This window comes from Camarhynchus parvulus, chromosome 20 (genome assembly GCF_901933205.1).
Source record: "Camarhynchus parvulus chromosome 20, STF_HiC, whole genome shotgun sequence".
Classification (NCBI taxonomy): domain Eukaryota; kingdom Metazoa; phylum Chordata; class Aves; order Passeriformes; family Thraupidae; genus Camarhynchus; species Camarhynchus parvulus.
In genome coordinates, this window is record NC_044590.1 from 1,982,658 (window position 1) to 2,009,867 (window position 27,210).

Consider the following 27,210-nt stretch of genomic DNA (forward strand, 5'->3'; position numbering starts at 1 on the left):
GAGCTGTCCCTGTGTTCATCTTTGTGCAATTGCTCTGCGTTGTTTATGAATTTGGGATTGGAGAGAGCTCCAGGGAAGTCTGGTTAAAGCCAGCAGATTTCTCTGAAAGTGGGATTCGCATCATTTCCCCAGCAGAAAGCCCTCCCAGCCCATGTGCTGTCCCACACCAAAGGCCAACTGCAATATCACATTTGGGATTATTGGAAACACAGGTTTGGGCTGTCCAAAATCCCTCTGGGACTCCATATCTTGCCTTAGGATCCCAACCCTCTTGGCAACTGCTACAGGGGAGTCTGAAGCTGATTTTGCCTCCCCTGTCCTCAAATCCCGGGCTCAGCAGGGGCTGAGGATCTGGGCATTATTTACACAACTCCTTCTGGCATCTGCAACTTCCAGGGCAGGAAAACTCTCCCTGCCTTGCCTTTTCCTCCCTGGGAGAAGGTGCCACAAGATAACAAACCTCAGTTCTAAATGTCTGGCCCGTTTTCTTCCTGGGAGAAGTTATCACAAGATAACGAACCTCAGTTTTAGGTTTCCAAACCCTTTTCCTCACTGGGAGAAGGTGCCACAAGATAATCAACCTGAATTCTGAATTTCTGACCTTTTTCTTCCTGGGAGAAGGTGCCACAAGATAATTGACCTCAGTTCTGTGTTTCTGACCCTTTTCTTCACTGGTAGAGGGTGCCACCAGATAATCAGTGTCAGTTCTAAGTCTCTGAGCATTTGGGACTCAAAATGAGGTGCTCCCAAGCAGCCTTGTGCCTTCCAACCCTTCCCAGGTACTTCCAGCCATTTCTTCCTCCTGCAAAGGAATTTTCTGTCTGTTCTCTTCTGCCTTCAGCCAAGGACAATGCTGGCTGATGAGCTGCCCCTGTCTGTGCACGTTTGTGCAGCTCAAACTGGAAGTGAGATTTCTACTCTTTAATTGCCTACTCTGGAAAAAATAATCTTTCCAAGCCCTCTGGGTTTCCTCCATGCTGCTACAACACCAACTGTTGTCCTTGTGCTGTTAAAATAGACAGACTGTGGCGACTGAGGGGAGAGTTTGGCTGCGCATGAGCTGTTCTGGTCGTGACAGACTCATGGGCAGGTTTGTTTTTAGCATCTTGAGTAAAATCCCAAGTCCCAGCTGTGAAAATAACAAGTGGGTGTCAACAGGTCAAGGACATACTCATACATCCTTAAAAAATTAGTTTATCATGGTGATTGTCTTTTACATAAAGAAATACAACCAAGAGAAGTTGATTTGAACATTGATATTTGGGTGATTAAGAGTAACTCAAACATTTCTTTAACGATCAAATTTCTCCCTCTAGCATTAATGAACCAGCTGTTATGATTGACTCCTACTCCACCTTCATCCCTTTGTTCCCATTCTGAACAAAAATCCAATTTAGGGATGAGAAACTTTCTGAAGATGCCTCTGGTGCAGGCAGAGGTGGAGGAGGGGTAAATGCCAGCACATGACTCAAACCACACAACTGCCGCTGTTTGCTCTGAACCAGGCCCATTCTAAAGTTATCTTTATTTTTTTTTTTTGTCTCACAGATCAAGTTTTTGTGTTGTTAAATTTGTTCCCTGGGGTCAGGGAGTCCGTGCTCGTGTTTTCAGGTGTGGTTAATGATTTCAGGTGACTCATATGGCAGGGCTCACTCACTCAGGCCTCACAACAAACCCAGCAGTGACTCAGGAAGGTTTTTTATCACTGTGTTGAGATGATGTGTACTCACGGAATTCTAAAAGAAGGAGGAATAACAGATATTTCAGCAGGATTTTTTTTTTGTTCCCACTATCTGTGTGTAGCTCTGTGAGGGGATTGATAGCCCTTATCAGGGACAGCCCACATGTCCCAGAGAGCAGCAGGTGCTGCAGGTTTGCAGAGGACACCGTGGTTAATGTTTTTGCAGCTGGCATGTGACTGCAGAGGGGACACCTGGGGTGCCCGAGTGCAAGAGGCAGAACCATTGCAGGTCCCATCTGAACCCATCCAAACCCTGGGGAAGGAACCCACCCATTTCAGCCAGCTCTGGGAACCACCTTTAATGTGCTCAGAGGTAATTGAGAGTGCTGTGCAGGATCACAGAGCTAGGAGGGACATTGGAAAGGGTTGGAAGGCACAAGGCTGCTTGGGAGCACCTCATTTTGAGTCCCAAATTCTCAGAAACTTAAAACTGAGGTTGATTCCTTTGTGGCACCCTCTGTCAGTGAGGAAAAGGGATGCAGCCATGGCAGGGACACCTTGCACTGCCCAGGCTGCTCCAGGGACACCTCCATGGATCCAGGGACAGCCACAGCTCTGGGAATGCCATCCCAGCCCCTTCCATCCTCACTGAGAGAAATTCCTTCTCAGTGTATGAGCAGGGATCACAGAGAGAATGATTTCCTGGTGTCACTGTCCAGGGGGGAATGCCATCCCAGCCCCTCTCACTGTCACAGAGAGGAATTCCTTCTCAATGTGTGAGCAGGGATCTCAGAGAGAATGTTTTCCCTGTGTCACTATCCAGGGACAGCCACAGCTGCTCTGGGAATGCCATCCCAGCCCCTCTCACTGTCACAGAGAAGAATTCATCCCAATGTGTGAGCAGGGATCACAGAGGGCACGATTTCCCTGTGCCACTGTCCCCTGTGTCACTGCTCTGGGAATGCCATCCCAGCCCCTCTCACTCTCACAGACAAGAATTCATCCCAATGTGTGAGCAGGGATCACAAAGAAAATGATTCCCCTGTGTCACTATTCAGGGGGGAATTCCATCCCAGCCCCTCTCACTCTCACAGAGAGGAATTCATCCCCATGTGTGAGCAGGGATCACAGAGGGCACGATTTCCCTGTGCCACTGTCTCCTGCTAGAGGCAGACCCAGCACCAACAGAAGCTGAGTTTTTTAAGGTCAAAAATAAAGAATGAGCTTGAAATGTTGAGTCACAGCAGAAATCCCATAGGGAAACTGTGGGTGCATTCCATTAAATGAGACTTCATCAGCAAGGATTAGTCACAGCTGGAGTATTCTGTTACATAAATGTCACTTTTTGTAATGCTGCTGAGACATAGGGACTGGAATTTTTTCCCCAGGAAAAAAATTGGTTGGGAATTCTCAAAGCATCTTGCTTGTATTTGTGTATCCTGCAAATTCCGCATGCAAACACTTCCGAAGGGCAACCCTGGCACTTCCCTGCCCCCGGATCTGAGGAGTTATAAATAACTGCAGGAAGCACTACCTGTCCCTCTGCTCTGGGTAATATTTAATGGGGGTCAGTGTGCAATGAACTCCTCAGGTAACGGAGTCCAGTGGACAATTATTGCCTGACACTTCAGTTTTCTATTTGGATAATTTGACCTCTTAATTGAGCACTTAACCTGAAAGTTTACACAGTTTGAGGCCACTCTCAGAGGAGAAAAAACACCGCTATTTATTATATATTTTCTTCTCCAAATTTCCAATTTAGGAAAACCATGGGAAATGGAGTTTTCCCGTGGCTGCTGGCTGGTGCTGGAGCTCACAGGAGGAGAGCAGGGGTGTTTGAAGCCCAGGGATTTTCTGGCAGGGCAGAGTGGGTCAGGTACTGCCAGGGCTGGGATGGGCTGCCCTCGTTGGCCTCTCCCTTATCACAGAGGGATTCCTGCTGCGGGTTTGCTCTGCTGCTCGGGGTCAGCTGGGTTTGCTGGGCACACACAGCTTGGCTGCAATCCGTGTTTTCCCCAGAGCTGGGGGTTGTTGGAAGGGAAGTTCATTCACTCAGCAAATCCTTCAGGAGTGGGAGAAGGCTGGAGGAGGCGCAGCCAGGGCTGGGCTGCTCCTGCTGCTGCTGCAGGGTCCAGCCTGGCTCCCTGGGCATCCCCAGCCTGCTCCCATTCCCAGGGCTGCTCCAGGTGCTGCCTGAGGGCATTCCTGGGGGCTGGGCCTGCTCTCAAAGATGCTTCAGGTTTTGCTTTTCTATTTTTCAGATTCTGTGCTGCTTTGGGGTGTAATTCTGAGCTTCACATGAGGGGATGCTGAGCTCTCTGCACAGAGCAGGGAGACAAAACAATTCCTGCTCCAGCTGGGCACCAAGGACAAATGATCCAAATCTCAGCCCCAAGAGCAGAAACCCCGTGGGCTGGAGAGAGAAAAACAAGCAGGGTGGGACTGCAGGGGCTAAAGCTGGGATGGCACAATGAACTGCAAGGTGCAAATGGAGCAGAACTGATCCCAGGGACAGACCCCGTGCCCGGCCGTGCATTTTGGGGCCATTTTGGTTCATCTTGGGTGCAGCCCTGGCTGGGCTCTTGTGCTGCCCAAGGTGGGTCCATGGAGGAGATCCTTTGAATAAATCCCTGCTTTATTCTGTAGCTCTGTCCAGTCTCTGTTCTAGCTCAGCCTGCACAAGGCTATTCTGCTGAAAATGGTGTTTAGAGAAGCCACACCATGATAAAATATATCTATTTATACTGCCTTGTGAACTTTCTGCAGCTCTGGTGGATCACCCAGCTGCTAAAATGGGTTGTAACTCTACCAAGGAAGTAGCTCAGAGATTCAGAGACCTCATATTCCAGTGGTTTTTTTCCCACCTTTAATAGTGTCCAATAAAAGATAAAAGGTGGGAACTGTTTTCCTGCAGATCAGCAGTTGCTGAAAGCCAGGGCAGTGCTCTTACTCATGGGCAAGCCTGATAATCCCACAAACTCACTCATCCATCCTCCAAGAGGAATTTATTCCAGCCCAGATCACTCAGTTCATTGCTGGTAAGAAGGAGGAACAACCTTTTGCAATATGTTCCTCCCAGCCAATCCTCCTTTGCTACTGGCTTTTTCCTACCAGGTTGCCCAAGAATATTGAAGAAAATTCAGGGAGACTTTTTCACACCGCTGACTGCCCGATGTTTTTGCTGGCAGCAACAAACCCGGGCTTGAAAGTTTGTGCAATGTGGAGATGGGATGGGTGGGTGGGGGAATAACTGAAAATGCAGAAGCAAACTCAGGGTTTAGGGTGTGGGATTTAGGGTGCTTCTGCTTTGGGTGACGCAGAGAGGGAGAGTAAAAGAGAAAGAAACTCAACACAGAAGTGGTTCCAGCTGAAAATTCTCAGTGAAATTGTAGAGAAATGGCTTTGGGAGATAATTTCTCTGAATATGTTCATGGTGAAGGGAGAACAGTGTCTACAAAGATTTTTACATCTCTGAATATTTTCAGTGCAAACAAAGTGGTCTTGCCTCAAACCCTGCTGGACAAAATGTCCACGATTTTCTTTATTGACGGTTCTGGCTGAAAAAACAGCAATTAACACACAGCATTAATGACAGCTTCTCTGCTAGAACAAACTCCTCGAGGTAAAGGCTCATGGAGCTTTAATGATCTCTCTGGAAAATGGAAATGGTCATTTCCAGCACAGCCAGCCGTGATTGTACCATTTTAACCATCGCTGCCAAACCAGGAAATCTTGTGCTCTGAGCTGCTGGAAATCTTGCTCTGAGTGTGCCTGTGACAAAGGATATTTAACTTGTGAGAGCAGGAAAGAGCAACCAGTCATTCTGTTTTATTATTTGTCTCAATCCTGTCCAGTCTGGTAAATGTGAAAACAAAGCACACTTTATTTCTCAAGTTATCATAAATATGGATTAGTCCTTCCAACCTTACAGGAAAGCTGAGGGTGCTCTGCGGGATCAAACAGAGGGGAAATCCACACGAGCTTAGAGAAATGCTGGCATTTCTCACCAGTAAACATGATGTGGAGTGGGATGATCAAAGCTGCTGCATTAGTTCAAATATTATCCTTGGAGCAGAGCCACCAACACTCCGTTCTGTTTCTGACTTAACCTCTCAAGGAAAGGTCCCATTGCTCATGGGGTGTCTCACCCTGCTCTGCTGTTCCTGCTCTGCTGTTCCTGCTCTGCTTTTCCTGCTCTTTTCCTGCTCCATCCCGAGGTGCCACAGCTGCAGTGTGCTGCTTGCCCCCACTCTGACACTGACTCCCTCTTGCTGCAGTTTTGGGTCACATCCTGACCCCCATTATCTTTACAAAGTATCTTAAAATTCCCTGGATCCTTTATTTCTTCTGGCACCATCATTCTGCTCTGCTTTTCAGACACAGAGCAGTTCCTAGCATGGTAATATTTGGGAATTCTGGGGAAATTATTGGGAATTCTGCATCCCAGCTGAGCCTGCACCCCTGTCCTGGGGGCTGCCCTGAGCACAGCCCTGTGCTGCCCTTCCCTCCGTCCCTGGAGCCTGCAGGGAGCAATCTGGGGCAGTTTGGCCCCGGTTCAGCCCAGAATGGTTTGGGTTGAAGGAGCCTTAAAGCTGATCCCATCCCGCCCCTGCCACGGCAGGGACAGCTCCCACTGTCCCAGGTGCTCCCAGCCCTGTCCAGCCTGGCCTTGGGCACTGCCAGGGATCCAGGGGCAGCCCCAGCTGCTCTGGGCACCTGTGCCAGGGCCTGCCCACCCTCCCCATATCCCAAAATCCATCCCAATATCCCACCCAACCCTCCTCTCTGTCATTTGAAGCCATTCCCTGTGTGCTGTCCCTCCATCCCCATAAATTCTCTCTCCATCTTTCCTGCAGCTCCTCCAGGCCACAACGAGGTCCCCCCAAAGCTTCTCCAGGCGGAACAATCCCAATTTTCCCAACCTTCCCTCAGAGCTGGGGGTTCCCAGTGTCACAGTTCTGACACCCAGCCTGGGGACATTTCCCGTGCAGGAGCAGCCTTTCCCTCCTGCCCCCATGCTGGCAGGTCCTGGGCTGGGTTTTGTGGTGTCTGGTTGAAAATGTCTGGCTGAAGGTTTCCCCCTCACCCCCTGCCCTGGCACTGGTTGCTCATTAAACCCCCTTGCTATGAATAGCAGAGCACAGGGTGGGAGTGCAGGTTCAGCCAGTGCATTTTCCTACTGAGGCATGCCAAAAATAGACTCACAAAAGTCCAACCCTGATGAAACTTTAACTGTCCTTAGTGAAAAAACCCCACATACTATACTAACTAACTGATCCCTGACACTCACGTCCGAATTCCTTACAAGCTGTGGGATAAATGTGTTAAAAACCACATCATCTGTCTCTATTTATTCATTTTAAAAATATTTACATTATATTTACCATATATCTTTATATTTACATTATATTTACAATATATTTTTTATATTTACAATACCTCTTTGGGCTGTATTTTCAAATAAATACATATCTTTTCTTTTCCTGCTTTTCAACTAATAAAGTGAAATGAGGCTTCCTCACAAGCTGTGGAATAAATGTGTTAAAACCACATCATCTGTCTCTATTTATTCATTTTTAAAATATTTACATTATATTTACAATATATATTTTTATATTTACAATACATTTTTGTATTTACAATACCTCTTTTGGTTCTATTTCCAAATTAATACATATCTTTTCTTTTCCTGCTTTTCAGCTAATAAAGTAAAATGAAGCTTCCTCACAAGCTGTAGAACAAATGTGTTAAAAATGCCATCATCTGTTTATATTTATTATTTTTTTTATATTTACATTATATTTACAATATATATATTTATATTTACATTATATTTACAATACATTTTTATATTTACAATACCTCTTTTGGTTCTATTTCCAAATTAATACATATCTTTTCTTTTCCTGCTTTTCAACTAATAAAGTGGAATGAGGCTTCCTCACAAGCTGTGGAATAAATGTGTTAAAACCCCATCATCTGTCTCTATTTATTAATTTTTAAAATATTTACATTATATTTACAATATATTTTCATATTTACATTCTATTTTTTATATCTACAATACCTCTTTGGGCTGTATTTCCAAATTAATACATATATTTTCTTTTCCTGCTTTTCAGCTAATAAAGTAAAATGAAGCTTCCTCACAAGCTGTGGAATAAATGTGTTAAAAACCCCATAATCTGTTTACATTTATTTTTTATATATTTACATTGTATTTACAATATATATTTTTATATTCACAATACCTCTTTTGGCTGTATTTCCAAATTAATACATCTCTTTTCTTTTCCTGCTTTTCAGCAGATGAGGTGAGATGAGGCTCCAGGCTGTTTCGATGTGTTTTATGAACTGGTGATGGGCACGAGCTGCAGGTGTTATCTGCAGTGCCTGCTCCTGCCCAAGGAGCCCAGGGCACGAGGGAATTGGGTGGGTGGGGGATTGCAGGAGGGAAGGGCGAGGATTCTGCCAGGCTGAGAGGAGCCCTGGGCGTGAGAATCGCTGGATGCTCAACCCCTCCCCAGTGGTACCAGGTACATCTGGGAGTGCAGCACAAAATGAGAGCAGAGAACTCTGAGAGGAAGCAGAGGAGGAGGAGGAGGAGTCCACCTGCTTTTGATAATGACAGAATTAACTTTGAGTTACGTGCTGTTACCTGAGCTTTTAAAACTTTGACTGTTAATGTTGTGTTTATGATTTCTGTGCAAGCTGAGGAGTTGGTGAAGTCCTGCACAGGCTCAGGAGCAGGTTTCTCCCAGGAGCAAACCTACCTAATTAGTCTGGTTCTCATGCCAGATAAGCAAAGCTCTATCCCTGGATTAACAACTGAAAATAAATCAATTTTCTCTGTCCGTACAACAAGAGCAGCAAGGTAGAAATGGCTGCATATTTCTGAAAATTTCAATGCTATCCATGCACCAAAAAGGTTCAGCTTTTGGCAGAAGTTTTCCTGCTCAGACCAGGATTGTCCAAAGTTTTCACCCCATTTAGAGGTGCTGGCTTGGGCCTGCTGGTGCTGTGCCTGGAGGTGTTTGGGAGGAGCTGCTTTCTAAAAATCAAAACATGCCATGAGGCTGAGGTGGTTGCATGAAATGCCCTTTCAAAATGAAAATGAAGAGTTGTTGACATAATGATGTTGAGAACTACAGGTTGGGAGCTTGACTGGAAGAAAAATCTTTGTCCTGGAGGAAATTCTTGTAACAACCCTGCTAATCTTAAAAACAGTTCTCCAGAAGATTCCTTCCCATAAGATTTGCATCCAGCTGTTGTGTTTTCTCTCTCCCAAACTTTTGCCAAAAAACCACCTTTGCTTCAATAAAGTTTTCAAGCACAGAAGAACTTTAAATTTCAGGATTGTCTAGAAAAATAGCAAACCTGGTTCCCATTGTCCTTCAGCAGGGCCAGTGTGGGGCACATGGCTCCACAGCACAGCCCTGACACTGTGTAACCCCCACAATTGTATTTCCACATCTCTCTTTGCCCAGGGGCTCTGATTTCCCCAGAAATTCCAGGTTTTTTCCCCTGGGTGCCACTGACTTCTATAAATAGCACACTCTGTCTCCATGCCACAAATCCTTTTTGACAAAAAATAAGTGTTTTCCAGTCTGGCAGTGCTCCAGGTGCCAAACACAACCCCGGAGAGGCTCAGGGGAAGCAGCAGCTTCCCCGGGGGATGTTGAATATGCAAAAATCCCTCAATGCTCTGTGTTGGTGAGGGCACCTGCCAGAGCCCTGCTGCTGGATCAGAGCACAGATCAAACATTTGGCACCAGCCGCGTCCCTCCCGGCCCAGCTCCTGCTGCAGGCAGCACAAGGTGCTATTTTTAAACCTTTCTCCCGTTCATCTGGCTCCACACGCACATAAAACTTCCCCCAGTGCAGTGGTTATCTGTTGCCTCACAGCTGACTCTGGTTCTTTAGGCAATGAGTTTCCCTTTCAATTCTGCCTTTGGGCAAGAGGAGCTTTGCAGGGTTATGAATCAACTGCATTTGGAGCTCCTGTCCTGTCTGGAACACGTCCTGGGGCACACCTTCCCTTGTCTTCCTTGCCAGCATTCCCTCAGAGCCTGGCCCTGTGCTGGGAAGTTGTTTTGCCACTGCTCAGCAGCAAAAATACCTTTTGCAATTAGTTCTTTTCTCCCTCCAAGCAGAAGGGAAGTTCCTGAGAAGTTCTCAAGTATCCAAAGGGAAATTTTAGCATTTAGAACAAAAAACTAAAGTCCTGCTGGTTTTGGGTGGCTTAATTTCAGTTTAATATTTAAGAACCTGAGGGATTGCGTCCCAAAATAAATGAATCAGCACCTGAAGTTCTCTTAAGAGAGACCTTTGGGATCTTCCTGGTTCCTTTGGCTACACATGGGGTTGGTCTTGCCCTTCCCAGCCCCAAAGTCTCATCCCCAGACACAAATTGGTGCCACATTGCTGCTGTTGACTGCAGCAATTCTGCAGCCAGGAATGAGTCAGAGCAGCCCTGTGACCCTGCTAAAACCAAGCCTGCACAAAAAGGTTTTTGTCAGGATCAAAGTCCCAGGATCCCTGTCACGAAAGGGGGTGAAGGACAAGGGCACATAATCAGTCCGTGAACCACAAAGTTCCTTTTGTGGAGGAGCACCTTCCCTGGGCAGGTGCAATCTCCACAGGGCTTTTATTGCAGGTGAGCAAACCGCACCTGAAAAATTCCCCCCGCTCCCCTGTCCTGTGGGGTGGGTGTGAGCAGCTCCCAGCAGGGACCAGTTCTCTCCATTTCAGGAGAATTTCACTCCCAGTGACTCCCACTGACTGCTGCCCGTGGTGGCTAAATGAAAGCATCATCTATAAATCGATCCATAAATAAAACACCTTTACAATTATGGGCTCGAGTTCTTCTTGTAACTCTATGGCTTTTTCTGTCCCCTAAAATCCTTTTTGATCTGCACACAAATAGGTGTTTAACAGACAGGTGGGATGCACCTCATTCTGGAACTAATAAATCTGATAAAATGATATTTCACTACCCTGCAAATGTTTCCCTCAGCGTGCACTTCTTATCACCCCTTCCAGAAACGCTTTGGGGTGAATTTGAAATATTAAATTTTTGTAGGAAAACCAAATGCCTGATCTCTTATGGAGCCAGCTTCCCTTGGTATGTCCTGAATCACAGAATCACAGGTTAATTTAGATTGGAAAAGATCCCCAAGGGTCCAACCTCTGCCCAATGTCCACCTTGTCACCTAAACCTGAGCACTGAGCGCCTCCCCCAGTGGCAGTGGAAGCTCTCAGAAAGAATGTCCAGGGTGTCCAGCTACTTGAGAACTTTGAGAACTATCATTGCCTGCATATAAAATATCTCCTGGTTTTCCTCTGTGTTTATTTCATTTTAGTGGAGTGTGCTTTGAAGCTTTTCACTTGTGTTGAAATCCTGAATGTTACAAGGAGCATTAAAGCTTTTCCTTCCTGTTCTTCCAACCACAGCCAGAGGGAAGACAGGATTCTGTCAGAGCACCCAAAGCTGAACAGAGCAGGTGGGGATGATCCCAGTTATCCTGTTATTCTGCCCAGAATCTTGCTCCCAAACTCCTCCTTGTTCTCCTTCTGCTCCCATTGACCATGACCAAAGTTTGGGCCCCAGCTGGGTTTTCTCCTGCGCTCTGTGGTGGCACAGGCGTCCAGCCCTGCAGTGTGAGGAGTGGGTCTGGGGTCTGCAGGCTGAGCTGGGCGTCCCTGCCAGGCCACCCAGGCAGGGCTGGCCTTTGCCCGTGGCTGAGCTGCCTCCTGGCTGACCCTGAGCAGATACCTGGGACCTTTGCCCTGGAGAAAAATGGGACAGGGCCTGGCTCGGGCATTGCCCTCACCTGCAGGGCTGCCCGTGGCTCCTGCTGTGGAACTCAGGTAACAAGAGGGGATTTTTGAGGCAGCTTGGAAGCCTGGATAAGTGAACCCATTCTGCCTGAGGCTTCTCAAACATTTCATTTCCATTATTTCCATTAAATCTGGAGAAGCTTTTTCCCTTCTTCACCTTGAGCCAGCCCGGTGCTGCTGGAATTCCACCTGCAAGCAGACCTGGAGCATTCCCTGCTCCTCTATCTCCCGTTTTCCTGTGGAGCACAGTTCACCACAGCATGAATCAGATGAGACTCTGATTTTCATTCCTGAGCTGATAGGGGAGGGTAAAGTGCCATGGACGTGCAGATTCCAATTTGGGGTAATTTTTGTACTCCTGGCTCCCCTTTATTGTCCCTGGCTGCAGTGCCTTCCCTTCCCTTCTCCCTTCCCTTCCCACGGCCTGGAGTTCACCCAACCCTTGGAAAATTAGAGGCAAAGAGTTTGAACTTGTTGAGAGGAACATGCCCAGGGAAGCAGAGGATCATTTTCCCTGATTATTAAATGCATTCCATTCCACACTTGTTTTGACATTGTCCCTCGGAGAAAAAGATTTTGTTTTATGGAGAGGCCTCATTGTTGCTTTTCCTGTTAGGGATTGTTGCTCCATAGGTGTTCAGCTCCATCCAAACCCTACAATGTAAAGTTCTTTAAAATTCCTTCTGGATCCAAGTCCCACAGATGAGGTTTGACTTGTTAGGTTGTTCTGAAGCCTCAAATATCACACAGATGAGGTAAAAACTGTGGACAAGAGTTGAAATTCAATGTGCTCTGTCCTCTGGTAGCAAGGAGTATGGGAATATAGGAGATAAAATCCATACAGGGATTGTATGAGGCATTAATGAAGTTCTAGACAGGAAAGAAAAACTCTGATTTTCACTCTCTTCAACTGTGATACTCAAAAATACCCAAGAATAAATAGAAGTGAATAAGCACAGTGCTCAATTTCATAATATAATATTCACACTTTTCTCCAAGCCTTGGCTGAAAGGAGACATTAAAAAAAATTTGAATGCAGCCACCCACACCTTGAGCTGTCAATGCTCAGGTTCTCAGGGGAATTCACTCATTCACAGAGGGGATCAATGAGCTGCCTCAATCTCAACAAACCTCTTGTTTCAATTATCTGAAGCCAAAACCAGCTTTTTCTGCTAAAGCTACAACTCTTCCATGAATTTTCAAGAGATGTGCCACAAAGGACTGAAAATTGTCCAACTTACTCCTTTTCTGAGAGGTGATAATGCATTAAAAACCCACCCACCCACGGGCAGTGCCACTGAATTAAAAATGAAGCTTCACATCTTTAAAATGAGGCATGGGATGAATTTCCTGAATGTTTGTCCTGAAATGAACTTCGGCTGGGAACAATTTACAGAATTAATTTGTTAGATTTTGGGTTATTTTGCACCATTAATTGAAGTATTGACAGAGATGTGAATTCTGCCTCTGGTTGTTGAGCACAAAGGTCCTTCTCAGGTTGGAGGGGACAAACCTGAGCAAAACTGACAAAACTGATGGGAGCAGGGAAAGGTCTCTAAATCCCTCTGCAGGGACTGGCTCAGAGCTGTGGCACATCAGCTTGGCAGGAACAGAGCACAGATCAGAAATTCCAGATTGCCAGGCCTGAGGACTGGCATTCTTATCCATAAAAAAGCAAGGATCAGTGGCTCCAGCTTTGCCTTTTCAACTCCAACACGCCCAAAGCCTGAACAGAATTCATTTCCAAAGCCTGAAGTGAATTCATTTCCAAAGCCTGAGCAGAATTCTCTTCCTTTTGGACAGGTAAACCTCGCTCCCTTCCCTGTAGGGACAGGGAATGTGGAGGTGAATTAATCCCATTAAAGTCGTGGTCCTGCTGCCTTCCTCCAAGGAGAGACTGCAGGAAATGATCCCAGGGAGGGGGTGTTGAAATGGAAATCCTTAACGAGGGCCTCGTTCCAAAGCAGCAAAGGACTGCTCTGAATTATCCTGCTGGCCTAAAGGGTTCCTATTGATATTGATATTGATATTGATATATATTTATATTTATATTTATATTTATATTTATATGTATATTTATATTTATATTTATATTTATATTTATATTTATATTTATATTTATATTTATATTTATATTTATATTTATATTTGTATTTATATTTATATTTATATTTATATTTATATTTATATTTATATGTATATTTATATTTATATTTATATTTATATTTATATTTATATTTGTATTTATATTTATATTTATATTTATATTTATATTTATATTTATATTTATATTTATACATATAGTTATAGTTATAGTTAGTTATAGTTATATTTGTAGTTATATTTGTAGTTATATTTATATTTATATTTGTTGTTATATTTATATTTATATTTATATTTATATTTATATTTATATTTATATTTATATTTATATTTATATTTATTATATTTATATTTATATTTATATTTATTAATCCCAGGGCACCTGCTGGGGTCCTGCTCCGGAAACAGAGGGAGAGGAAAGCTCTGAGTTGGTGTCTGAAGTGGAAGCCTGGCTTGGTCATTCATTGTCTGTGCAGTTTGATAATTACCCATTCCCCAAGTCAATGGCTTTGGACATTTACTGGGAGGTAGGAGATTAATGAAGTTCTCTGAAACTTCAGGAACCTGAAAAACTCCGAAGATTCCGGAACTGCATTTTCCAGGTCAGTGGCTGCTGGTGACCCAGCAGAGAGCACAGATTTGGACCTGAGCTGGTACAGAACCCACCCAAACCTCCCTGACAGCAACACGCCTGGATCTCTGGGTCCACTGCATTGAAATAGCAAAAACCCCGAGCAGTTCGGTAAATATCCACCTGTGATTTCCTGCCCAGGAGCAATCAGGGTTTCGAAACAGCTGCCAACAAGGCTGTCAAGGTCAGTTCAACGAGATAACAGCACTTCTCTCCGAGGGTTAAATCATCAGAATGTTTGTGAGCAGTGGGAGATGCCTGGAATCGAGAGATCAGCACTTCTCTCCGAGGGTTAAATCATCAGAATGTTTGTGAGCACTGAGAGTTGCCTGGAATCCAACAAACTGATTCTCTTAGCGCTTCTTCCATACTGGCACAACTCCATTGGCTCTAATATTAATTTATTGGCAGTAATAATCATTTGTGATGCTGTAAGAAATGGCTTTTTGGGGGTTTTTGTCCCAGGATTTTGGGTAGATCCCCACATGGACCTGCACCTCAGCACGAGCTCCCTGGGGATTGATTTCCCATCCACTTTGCTCCCAGTGTCAACCTCACCCTGCCAGGAATGCTGCTGAGGGATGGCATTTTAAAAATATACATAATTTCTACTGATTCTGCAGAAATTCCAGCTGTTTTCACCTTTTCTCAGAACTTTCTATGGATTTTATCCTGTCCCAATCCCCTCCCTGGGACCTCCATGCCAAGCAGAAACGTGCTCAGATTGTGCCAAGGGGGCAGAAGCCTCTTCTGCAAAGCTGCAAAGATTTTAAAATAAATAATGAAAGAGTAATTTCTAGAGAAAAAATAGAACTCTTTATTTTCTTACAAAACAGCCTAGAAATATTCAGATCACGCACAAATTGTTTTATACATTGTTTTGGGGGTACATTTTCATGTCTGAACATAACAGAGGAGAACAAACAAATGAGAACAAGAGACAGACCAACAAGTAGTAAGAACTTGCAGCATTTCAACATGTAAAAAAATAAATTCAGGGTTATATATAGAGATAAAGCTGTACTTGAAACTGCAAAAGTGTAAAACCAGCGACCGTACCAGCCAGAATCCAGTATTGCATGGAGGGCAGTGACAATTTGAACCTTTAGGTTTTTCAGTCTCCACGAGAAATAGACCCTCTGGAGATGTTTAGGGTCCTCATTTCCTGTGGAATTGTCCTTGGAAGCATAATTTTATGTTCTTCATCTCATGTACCTATCCTGTCAGGATCAGCATCATTCTGCAGAGGCAGAACCCATAGGATTCCAGTGGTTCCATTTCCATTCATGCAATGAAAGACCACAACATTTTTTACAAGAAAAGTGGGACAAAATGGGTAGTGCAGGAGCTGGAGGGATGGAAATCCATGGGGAAGAGCAGAGGGTGTGTCAGGCACAAGCTCAAAGCAAAGCAATAAATCCTGCCAGGTGCATCTGTCCCTATTTCCCTCCTCCCCAGGATGCCAAGGAAATGTATTTCTTTCATTATCCCAATTTCCCAGCCCTGTTTCAGCCTTTTCCCGACCCCCAACTCCCTTCTCTGGCAATCTGAGAGGGACTGGGGCAGTTTCCTCTCCCACTCTGAGCTCCCAGGGCCACTCCAGCCCTGACTGGTCCCAAACTGGAGGCAGCTCTCCCCAAACTGGGCTGTTCAGCACCCCCAGGGCTCCTGGTCCTGCACTAAATCCCTGGATTTCCACAGCTCCATGACAGCACTTGGCATTTTCCTCTCCTTTTGAGCACATTTTCCCCGATAGAACAGTCTGGGAGCTTTTCCTGGGGCTGTTCCTGGCTCAGCAGTGGTTCAAGGGATGTGGTGCAGTTCTGCCCTGGAGCCTCCAGGGCTTTGGCTCCCACAGCTGATGTCTCTCTCTCACGAGCAGGCAGCAGCAGGGCTGTCCTTTATTTCTTGCAACCTGTATTGAGCAAAAAAAGAATCTTTAAAGCGATTACGTCAAAGCAAGCAGCACTAAACAGACTTCAGTTAAAGGAGTAAATATTCAGATTATAGTGGGAAATATTTTTTTCCTGTGGTGTTGGCTGGCAAAGAAATACCTTCCCCAGCATTGAAATGTCCTGGATTTCTATTGGAGGATTTCATTCTAGATCAGAGACTTGTTTTCTCAATTTAGGTTGTTGCACAAGTAAGTTATTTTGTTAGCTTGTTTGTATAAACTCGTGAGAAAGAAAACCCTACGTTCAAAGTATATAAGTTGCAACACTGCACAACTATTTACAAATAGATTTTTCTTTGTCTTCCTGCCTCAAATGAAGTTTTGTTATTTAAATTCTGCAGTGAGCAGTTCCTTCACTAAGGCATCTTCTATTTAATCTGCAAATTGATGCCCAAGATCAAATGGTCTTTTCCAGGAAATATCTTCTGGGAATGCAGTGGAGGAGCTCTAACAACCCCTGGCTGTTATTTTCTGCAGCAGTTGGTAAATGTTGATTTCCCCCTTTTTGAGCTGCATCACACACAGAAAACATGGATATAAAATTGACTCCAGAGCCACGAGCTGTGTGAAACACAGGACAGTTCCTGATAAAACACTGAACTGGGACAGCACTAATTTGTTAAAATAAAGACACAGGATGGCTCTGGCCCTGTGAGAATGAAGAGCAGACAGACATCAGCTGTTTACCCTCCCATTGGCACAGAAATCCCAGCCCAGGCGCCAGCAGAGCCCGCAGTGTGCAGGAGCACAGGAACACAGGTGTGTGTTTGTGCACAAGCAGAGCAGAGCTGTGTGTTTGTGTGCCCAAGCAGGACACAGGTGTGTGTTTTATGCCCAAGCACAACCCAGCTGTGTGTTTGTGTGCCCAAGCAGCACCCAGGTATGTGTTTGTGCCCAAGCACAACCCAGGTGTGTGTTTGTGTGCCCAAGCAGGACACAGTGTGTTTGTGCCCAAGCAGAGCACAGGTGTGTGTTTGTGCCCAAGCACAACCCAGGTGTGTGTTTTATGCCCAAGCAGCACCCAGGTGTGTGTTTGTGTGCCCAAGCAGAGCACAGGTGTGTGTATGTGCCCAAGCAGCACCCAGGTGTGTGTTTGTGCCCAAGCAGCACCCAGGTGTGTGTTTGTGTGCCCAAGCAGGACACAGTGTGTGTTTATCCAGACCTGCTCGTGGCTGGAGGGCGATGGGCAGGGCCCTGCCAGGGATGAGGATCCCCGAGTGCAGCGTCTCCAGCGGCGCCTGGTCCGTGGCCACCACGCGGTACTTGCGGATCAGCTGCAGGGACAGCACCAGCTGTCAGTGCAGCATCCCCAGCTGGGGAATAACCTGCTCTGACTGCATCATTCAGAAGGCTGAGCAACTGCCTCATTCAGCTATATTACAATATACCAGAACTATACTATATCACACCAAAGAAAAACCCGTGACCCTTTCAGACAGTCACAACACAGCTTTGACCCAATTGGCCAATCAGCCCAACCATCACCAGTGTCCAGTTAAGAAATCGCTCTCATAAACTGTTGAGAGTTTTTTTGCAGGTTGAGGAGTTTTTGCAGGACAATGGCCAAAATCAGCCGATGCACAATCCAGCCTGCTGGTACTAATGGACAATGGACACGTGCACAAACAATGAATAACTGACATATTCAGAAATGGGGTTGGTGCATCCTTGAAAAAGATACAAGAAGAAGAGTTGGTAGGACTCAGCAGGTTTGTCAGTGAGCTTGGGAAAGCAAGAAAATAGTGAGTTATGGGTGGGCCAGACAACCACAGCAAGACACATGAAAAATTAGGTGATCCAATCAGCATTCAAATTTAGACACGTGAACAGCTAGGATTAACCAATCTGTATTAGTTAGAGACGCGAGGACAGTAGAGATTTATTATAAATATAGGCTTGTTAGGGATAATAAATTTGGCTTCACTGGATCGTATTGCTTATGGTGTGATGTCCCTGAACGTCCGCACCCCGCAATAAACAATCTCCAGAACACATTCCACGTGTGCCAAACAACAGGGGCAGCAAATAGCTCAGAGAAGAGAAACAATTCTCTCTTTCTCACTGCCTTCCCCAGGAAAATTCCTTGGGAAGGCTGTGCCTGCTGTGCCCACAATCAGCGTGCTGGGCTCTGCCTGTGCTCAGCTGGAGGACAAACCCCCCCAGTGCCCTTTTTGGGGTGCTTACCCAGCAGAGGGCCAGGTGCAGCTGCAGCTCGGCCAGGCGGCGCCCCACGCACATCCTCCTGCCGATGCCGAAGGGCACGTGGGAGAAGGGATGGATGGAGCCCCTGTGCAGCCAGCGCTCGGGCCTGAACTCTGCCCAGCCCCTGAAGTAGTCCTCACTGCAGCCCAGGGCTGTGGCTGTTGATCATCAGCACCGTCTGCAGCAAGGCAGGACAGAGAACAGGTCACAAAGCCACCCCCAGCTCCCGAGGATGGAGAATCGTGGCACGTGTCAGATACATATCACTGTACTGGCTTTTGGCAAATATTAAAGTGGATTCTATATGTGTGAGGTTAGAGTGACTTTGTCATAAAGATATAATTTTTATTTCTGTTGTTAATTAAGCTTAGACATAGTAGTGAAATAGCCAAAATAAGTATGCTTGGTTAAAATACCTACTTAAATAAAATAACATTCAATGAACATATGAAGAAGACACCTGCTGCACATATACCAACTATCAACTCTCACAGCTGAAAACAGTGTAGACCAAAGCTCAAAAACTAAAAGTAATAAAATAAAAGTAATAAAAATAGGCTAAAACCCACAAGCGAAGAATACTCATGCTCTAAAAAAGTAAAACCAAACAAGAGCCATACCAAACAGTTCTTAAAATATGTAAACTAATTTAAAGGGAAAGTTTACTATGCATGATTGTTTATGAATATGCAACAAATAATGTAATAAAAATAGCAGATAAAAAGTGTTTCCAAAATAACAACTGTACTCTTATCTAAGTACCAAGATACACCCAACCATAATAACCTTTACTTTATAGTCCTTGTCTCCTACAGTCCTTTAATAAACTTTTAAAATTGTCACAAGAAAGTGAATGTGTTTTTCACAGCACAGCAGCTTCCTCAGGAGAGGTCATGGAATTCCCAAAAAATCAACTGGAACATAGAAAAGGTTGTGGTTTCCTCAGAGAATCATGGAAAAATTTGAAAAAAAAGTTGGAATAGCCCATCAAAATTATTTCAGGGAATTATTTCAGTCTAAGTCCAGCTGCAGTGCAGGCAGGTGTGGGTTTGTGTTTATGGGAATCCTTGGGGTGAATCCCTCATTCCTTGTCCTGGGGCTGGTACTTTGGCAAAGACAGTTTGAAACTGAAATATGAGCAACTTCTGTGGTTTAAAGGGCAATTAATAAATTAAAAACCATCCCAATAAACAGAATTAATTGCCTTACCCCTTTGGGCAGCATGTAATTTCCCAGAACCATTTCTGTGTCGATGGTGCGGGTGGTGAAAGGCACTGATGGGGTTAATCTGCAGGGAAAGAGAACAATGGGTTAAATTCCCAGCAATTTCCCTTCTTTCATCCCTCATATTCTCCCCCTAACAGCAAGATGAACAACATTCCATGTGCTGGAAAATTCTTCCTCCCTTGTACAAAGAAGCTGGTGAAACACTTGGTTTTTGTTTTGACGGATTTGGGGATTTTACCTCATGGATTCTTTCAGACAGGCTTTCAGGTAGGGCATGTTCCTCAGGCTCTCAGCACTCGGGCTCTGCTGAGCAGCCAAAACTCTCTGGATTTCCTGGAAAAGCTTCTGCTGGACGTGTGGATTGCGGGAGAGGTTGTACAGAGCCCACAGCAAACTGTTGGCTGTCTGGAACAGAGCAGAAAGAGAGGTGAAGCTCTCCTTTTGTGGGCACAGAAGGAAGAACTTGCCCAAAATTCAAAGCAACGTTTCTGGCTGGGCACAGTTTTATGGAATTTTGACAGCCTGAGGGGTTATGAGCAGTCCCGGTTGTCCTGCAGAATTAAAAATCCAGGGATTTCAGGTCAAAATCCAGGGATTTCAGGTCAAAATCCATTTGCACTTGGGCCACTGAGGCCGCTTCAGGATGAACTCACTTCCAGGTGTGCTGGTGCTCAGGTTGTGGAAGGAAGGGGGGAACTGGGATGATTTGAACCCTTGGAAAATCAGCTTCACCATCTCCACCCTAACAATCTGCAGCTAAGGAAGGAATTGGGGGAATTTGAACCCTAAGGAGGGAACTGGGGGGGTTTGAACCCTTGGAAAAGCAGCTTTACTGTCTCCTCCTTGATGATCTGCAGCTAAGGAAGGAATTGGAGGAATTTAAAGCCTAAGGAGGGAACTGGAGGGATTTGAACCCTGGGCACATCATGGGTACCATCTCCATGCTGGGGATTTGCAGCTAAGGAGGGAACTGGGGTAATTTGAGCCCTAAGGAGGGAACTGGGGTAATTTGAACTCCAAGGAGGGAATTTAAACCCTAAGGAGGGAACTGGGAGGATTTAAACCCTGGCACATCCCAGTTACCATCTCCACACCAGCGATCTGCAGCGAAAGAGGGAACTGGGGTAACTTGAGCCCTAAGGAGGGAATTGGGGGAAATTTGAACCCCAAGGAGGGAAGTGGGGGAATTTAAACCCCAAGGAGGGAATTTGAACCCTAAGGAGGGAATTTAAACACTAAGGAGGGAACTGGGCGGGGATTTGAACCCCAAGAAGGGAACTGGGAGGATTTAAACCCTAAGGAGGGAATTTAAACGCTAAGGAGGGAACTGGGGTAATTCGAACCCCAAGGAGGGAACTGGGGGGAATTTAAACCCTGGCACATCCTGGGTACCATCTCCATGCTGGGGATCTGCAGCTAAGGAGGGAATTGGGAGAATTTAAACCCTAAGGAGGGAACTGGGGAATTTAACCCCTGGTCACATCGCGGTTACTGTCTCGACGCCGGCGATCTGCAGCTAAGGAGGGAACTGGGGTAATTTGAACCCCAAGAAGGGAACTGGGACGATTTAAACCCTAAGGAGGGAATTTAAACGCTAAGGAGGGAATTGGGGTAATTTGAACCCCAAGAAGGGAACTGGGACGATTTAAACCCTAAGGAGGGAATTTAAACGCTAAGGAGGGAATTGGGGTAATTTGAACCCCAAGAAGGGAGCTGGGGGGATTTAAGCCCTGGTCACACCGCGGTTACCGTCTCGACGCCGGCGATCTGCAGCTCTGCGATGGCAGCGTACAGCTCCTTCCTGGACAGCTGTCCCCCCGAGTAGATGTCACACAGAAAATCCCCCTGCGGGTCGGCAGAGTGCTTCTGCAGCCGGCTGTCGATGGAGTGCTTGGCTGGGGAGGGCAGCAATGAGGGAAAATCACTCACAATCCCACAGAAACACCTGCAAACCCACACAAGTGCCAAGCTGTGCTCTGCTTGCAAGCAGTGGGTGAATAATGAGGGTATTCAGAGTGAGTAAAGAATGGTGTTGTCACTTTTCGAACAAACTCAGTCCCAAAAATGGCTTTTCAGCAGAGGAGGAGCTCTTAGGAATTCTGCTCTCTTAAATTAGGGGAGGAAATCAGTGGCACGCTGAGGGAAATAGTCAGCAAACAGAAACACGAGTGTGTAAAATTTATTACCTGGGGTTTTCAAAGGGGATCAAGGTGTTAAAAAATCAAAGGGATTTAGCACCCAGAACCCCCGAGGGGAAATGTAAACCTTGGATTTACCAGGGGAAGGCACAAAGAGATGCCAAATTTTGACATGCTGGTTTTTTTTTTTAATAAAAAGAAACAGGTCTTGTACATGGGTATCCCAGCTGTTAAAAACAGTTCCTGTAAGGAATTTTCACTTTAAGTGAAGGTGTCAGACTGGTTTTTCTGAGCAAAACTGGTTTAAAGTGTCTTTCCTAAAGCCCATAAACCAAGAAGCAATAAAATAAGTGAGTGGCTGGCAGGATAAAAAGCCTTGGGACTCAAATACCCAAGGGAAATATCTCAATGTTACAACCTTCCAAAAGCTCTCTCAGCCTTTAGTTATGTCTCTCACTGTTTAAATCAATGACATTTTAAAATATTAAAAATAAAAACTTAACTTCACATCTGGAGTTTGAGTAATTTTTAAACTTGGAAGGCCAACTCACTTTAAATAGTCAAAAATGTTGCAAAAAGCCAAACTGCACCTTATTGTTTAAATTACTTCTGGTTTTAATATTTACAACTATGCTACAGGTTGTTCAGAAAGGCTATAATTTCTTTTTTTTTTTTTTAGCAAACTGGTTTTTGCTGCATGTACAAGAAAACGAGTCTTTGAGGGAAGTTCCTTTTCATTTATACCCTTGCCTTGATAGAGATTACACATTTTTAATTTCCTTTTAGGACAGATTAAAGTGGTGCCATGAGGCTGCTGGCTCCCAGAATCCTGGGATTTCCCTGGGAATTGGGTATTGCCCCACAGCCTGGGTGTTAGTCACTGAAAACTGCTCCCACATGGGAATAAATCCCTGTTTAGGTACAGCAAATGTGCTTTAATCCGTGCCGAAGGCGGGGATTTACTGCAGCAAATATGAAAAACATCAATTCCAGCAAGGAGAAGACAGAGATAAAGGGAAAGGAGATAAATTGGGGTTAAATAATGACCTGTTTTAAATATATCATCCCATGCTTTGGTGTGGGCTTGCCAGACTTTGGTGTTGAGCCCCTTGTGCAGCTCCACGGGGGTCACCATCATCATCCCGAACGTGGCCATCATCTGTGGGGGGAAATCTCTCTTTAATCTCTTTGCATCCCCCTCCCTGCGACCCCTGAACAGCACCAGGCTGGGAAGCAGAGGGAGATTTTCAGGAAGGCAGAATTCTGGTGGATTTTCCATCCTGGACAGAGAGGATGGGTCTGAGTCTACTGAGGGCATATCCAGGTAAAAATCAGGGGCAGCCAGGAGCCTCCTGGATTTTAGGCACCTGCTGGGAGTGGTTCAAGGCATTTTTTGGCAGTGCCTCCCTCTCCCTTGACAAGAGATGAGCTGAAATCCCAGGCAGGGCTGGCTGCCTGTGTGTGATGACTGAAGCGAGGCAGGTTTGCACCCCAGAGCCCAAAGGCACAGCAGCTCTGACCCCAAAGCCAGGATCTGCGCCACCAGGCACAGTCCCACCCTGCAGGGTCACCAGCCAAGCTGGCAATTCTCCTTCAAGGCTGCCCTGATGGCCACTCAGCATTTCCCTGTCACACTGAGGGTGCAGACGGGTAAAAGGTGTTATTAAAAAATCTTATAAAACATGGATTAGCTTAGCTACCTCAGCAAACAACAGCTCGCAAGTTCTCATGTGAGAACAGCTTGAGAAAGTTCATTAACACAACAATTAACTATTCTTGGGGAGAAAAATAAATGCACCTGTAATAACCAAGGATCTGTCTCATGAGAATCAGTGAAGAAAATATATAAACAATTAAAAAATAGTTAGATTTGATGGACAAGTAAAATACCTTTTACTAGCCAATACAGTAATTGGCAAGAAAGTTATTAACAAATTAAAGTTATTAAAATTAAAGCTATTAAAGTTGTACATGAGGTCTTTGAAAACTGCATAAAATGGGAATAAAAAGGGGCTTTTCCTGCATGGAGAAACTGGGTCCTGTCTGCTTTATTACAACAGACTGAGGCATTGCATAAAGGAGGCAGAAGTTCAGGATTAGCTGGGCACCGTTTGGGTACAGAAGCCTGAGCTGCTTTTTCCAGCTGATTCCTTTGAACTTCTGCCTCTCATTAACAGCAGGGGTAAAAATATCAGCACAGGCCCAGGAGAGACCCTTCCATACCGTTTTTACAGCCTTGATGAAGTTCAGACTTTCTTCTTCTACGTCCTGCTGCAGGAGGCCAAACCTCTTTCCATACAGCACCAGACAGATACCTGTTGTTAGGCAATATTATAATTAAATTAATAAACAAAAGGCCGTGTGGGATGCATCATTTATCATCAAGGAACGGCTTGGGTGAGCCTTCTGAACGTGTTCCTTGGTGCAGACCTGGCAGAGCAGCACTTGTAAAACACCTCCTGCTTGTTTGCCCCAGCCCCAGCGAGGGTTTCCAGCTTGGGGCCCTTGCAGCAGCATTTCTGCACCACGAGGAGCGCCACTGACCCCTCATGAGCAGCAGAACTGCAATTTTGGCTCCTATTTGGTGACTTTACTGGAGAAAACTGAGTGGCAGGAGAACAGGGAGGCATCTCCCACAGCATTCCCCCCTCCTTCCCACTGCAAGCACTGGCCCCATCCCTCTCTGCACCTTTTCCACTTGTCTTCTTTTCCCATTTCTTTTCAAGCTGTCACTTCTTATTTCTGCCTTTCCAAAAGCAGCCATCACCACTGACAGTGGGAAAAATCCACTCTGAGGAGGCAGCCGAGGGCAGTTGGGTCTGGCAGGGCTGGATCTGTCACTACACCCAACCCTCCCTTTTTCGGGAGTCACTGAGCCACTTTGTGCCCTGTGTCATGCCTGGCACATTCCTCAGCGAGCTCTGAAAGGTTCCTGAGGATAAGGCTCTGCCTTGGTAACTCATTCCAGCCCTTCTCAATCCCAGTGTGAACACTGGAAATGGGATTTTCCAGTCCTTGCCTACAGCCAGCACTCTGTTAGTGGAGTATTTCATGGATCCTGCTGATAGTTAACAAATATCAGATGGACAAAAAATAACAAAAAATGTTATCTGATCCCACTCTAGATAAATGAACCACAACCCCCTCAATTTTTGATTTATAAATCATTGGAATGTTTGAATTTTTGTAAGCCATGCAGGTAGCTAGGCAGAAATTTATATTTGTGCTGATGAATTTTGCACCGACAGTCCCTGGCTGTTCTGCAACTCTCTTTGCATGATATTATAGCTGAGAGTTTGGAAATAATCAGCCAACACATTCATCCCTGATCATATTTTAACAGCAATGCCCTGGCAGGTGCACCACACTCAGGCAAAACCCAACTCACTTTCAAAAGACCATTTGTTGAATTCTGAATAGATATCTTCCATCTGGCCATTGTGGTCACAAATTTCATCTATTCTGTACATAAAGTCCTCCAGGACCTAAATGGTGGAGAGAAGAGAGAGAAAAGAAGGGAATAAAATGACATAAACAAACAAAAATCCGGTGTAATTCAGCATTTCAGCTGCCTTTTGAGCAGATAACAATCTTGCATGAGACGAATCCTTTTGTTCCCTGCTCTTTGAACAAGATTCAGCTTCCCCCTGTGTGAACAAGTGTTTGGATTTGACAAGCTCTGGTGCTAGCCTGAACTGCGCTGCCCTCGCAGGGATGCAGTCCTCACCCCGGCACAGCTGGCGTTTCACAACTCGTGATTACGGTGTTTATCGCAGATGCTCCTCAACCTCCCCAGGAGCACAGAGGTTAAGGACAGAGGTGTTCCCTGAGGGGAGCAGCAGAAGAATGAAGGGGTAAAGGCAAAAATTACTGCATGCAGGAGAAGCAGGGAAAAGCTCCTTGCAGGAGCCTGTATCCTTGGGGAATAATCCTGTTTTTCTGTGGGGACACTCTCAGCTCCAGGTTTCTGTGTGGTCTCAGACCCTGGCAGTCAGTTTGTACTCGTTATTCCCTGAACGTTCTGGGTCTGAACTCGTGGTTTATCACTGTGGAGTAAATAAATCTGCCAAGATAAACCGGATCTGCTTCAGCTCCCCAGGCTTGCAGGGGAGCAGAGAGAGCAAGGATTTCTCAGAGCACGGTACCTCATTGATCGCCGTGTCCAGTTTCACAACCTCCCGGGGCTTCATCAGTTTCTTCTGAAAGGCACTTCTGACCCTCTGCCAGTCCTTTCCCTCCCTGCATGGAAACAACCACAGCCAGGTTGGAGAGCGAAAAGCTCCGAGAAGAATGAAAACAGAAAAACCCCAAACCGGCTCTGCTGATGCTCCACCGCACCGACGGCACAACCGGGGGATCCTCGGGGCGCGGACGAGCCCCAGCCACGCTCGGGGCGCAGCCCGGGACCCCCGGGACCCGCGGAGCCCCGAGCATCCCCCGGGACCCCCGGTCCCCGCTCCGAGCATCCCCCGGGACCCCCGGTGCCCGCTCCGAGCATCCCCCGGGCACCGGCGCCGCCGCAGCCCCTCCGGGCAGCTCCGGGATGCTGCGGGCAGCACTCACAGGATGAGCAGCCCGTAGGCTTCGTCGCGATAGTCGCGATATGCTTTCCAGGGCTTGATCTCGAGGCGCTGGGGGCAGGCGCTCTCGCGGCGGTACAGAGCCTCCAGCAGGCACGGCGCCGCGATGTGCACCGAGTCGAAGGCGCCCAGCTTCATGCGGAAAATCTTCCCGAACCGCCGGTGGTACTGAGCCTGGGGAGAGCCAGAAACCCGCCCTGAGTGCGGGGCGCTCCCGGCGCGGCATCCTCATCCCATCCCCATCCTCATCCCCATCCCATCCTCATCCTGATCCCCATCCTCATCTTCCTGCCATCCCCGCCGCCTCACCAGGGTCTCGTGCTGCCTCTTGAGCCCCCCTTTCCAGAGCACGTCGGGCAAGCTGCCCATCAGCGGCCAGCTGGGCGGCCCGGGCAGCGCCTCCGCCGGCCGCAGCGCGCTCAGCGAGGACGCGGCGCGGCCGCAGGTGCGGGCAGGGAGCCGCCGGCGGGCCAGGAGGAGGAGGAGGATGCTGCAGCCGCCCATGGCCACGGTGCCGGCCCCCGGGCGCGCATAGGTGCATTTATAGCAGCCCGAGGTGCTGGACTTTCATCCGCGCCAATGGGAGCCATGGGTGGGGTGAGGTGGGGCGGCTGCCCCGGCCCTGCCCGCGGAGCCCGCGGGGCAGGCGGGTCATGAAAGGGTTCAGGGAGGCAGGGAAGGCACCGCGCCAGCGCCTCCGCCCGCTGGGAGCGCGGGATGCGCGGGTCGGACCCGCTGGGATCAGGGGATGCGCGGGTCGGACCCGCTGGGAGTGCGGGGATGCGCGGATGGGACTGGCCGGGGTCTGGGGATGTGCGGATCAATCGCGCCGGCATCAGGGATGCGCGGGTCGG

At 46.6% G+C, this 27,210-nt stretch overlaps 1 protein-coding gene across 1 annotated transcript; it reads right to left on the reverse strand.

Annotated features, from left to right (window-relative positions):
- Window positions 1–16,156: 16,156 nt before the first annotated feature.
- On the reverse strand, window positions 16,157–26,860 carry LOC115912144 (1,25-dihydroxyvitamin D(3) 24-hydroxylase, mitochondrial). Its single transcript, XM_030963555.1, is given in 13 exon segments — window positions 16,157–16,170; window positions 17,372–17,483; window positions 18,394–18,564; window positions 18,566–18,589; window positions 19,621–19,699; window positions 19,877–20,043; window positions 21,388–21,533; window positions 22,824–22,935; window positions 24,000–24,091; window positions 25,165–25,261; window positions 25,922–26,015; window positions 26,340–26,530; window positions 26,666–26,860. Coding segments are annotated over 13 exon segments (1,494 nt in total).
- Between the last annotated feature and the right edge of the window lie 350 nt (window positions 26,861–27,210).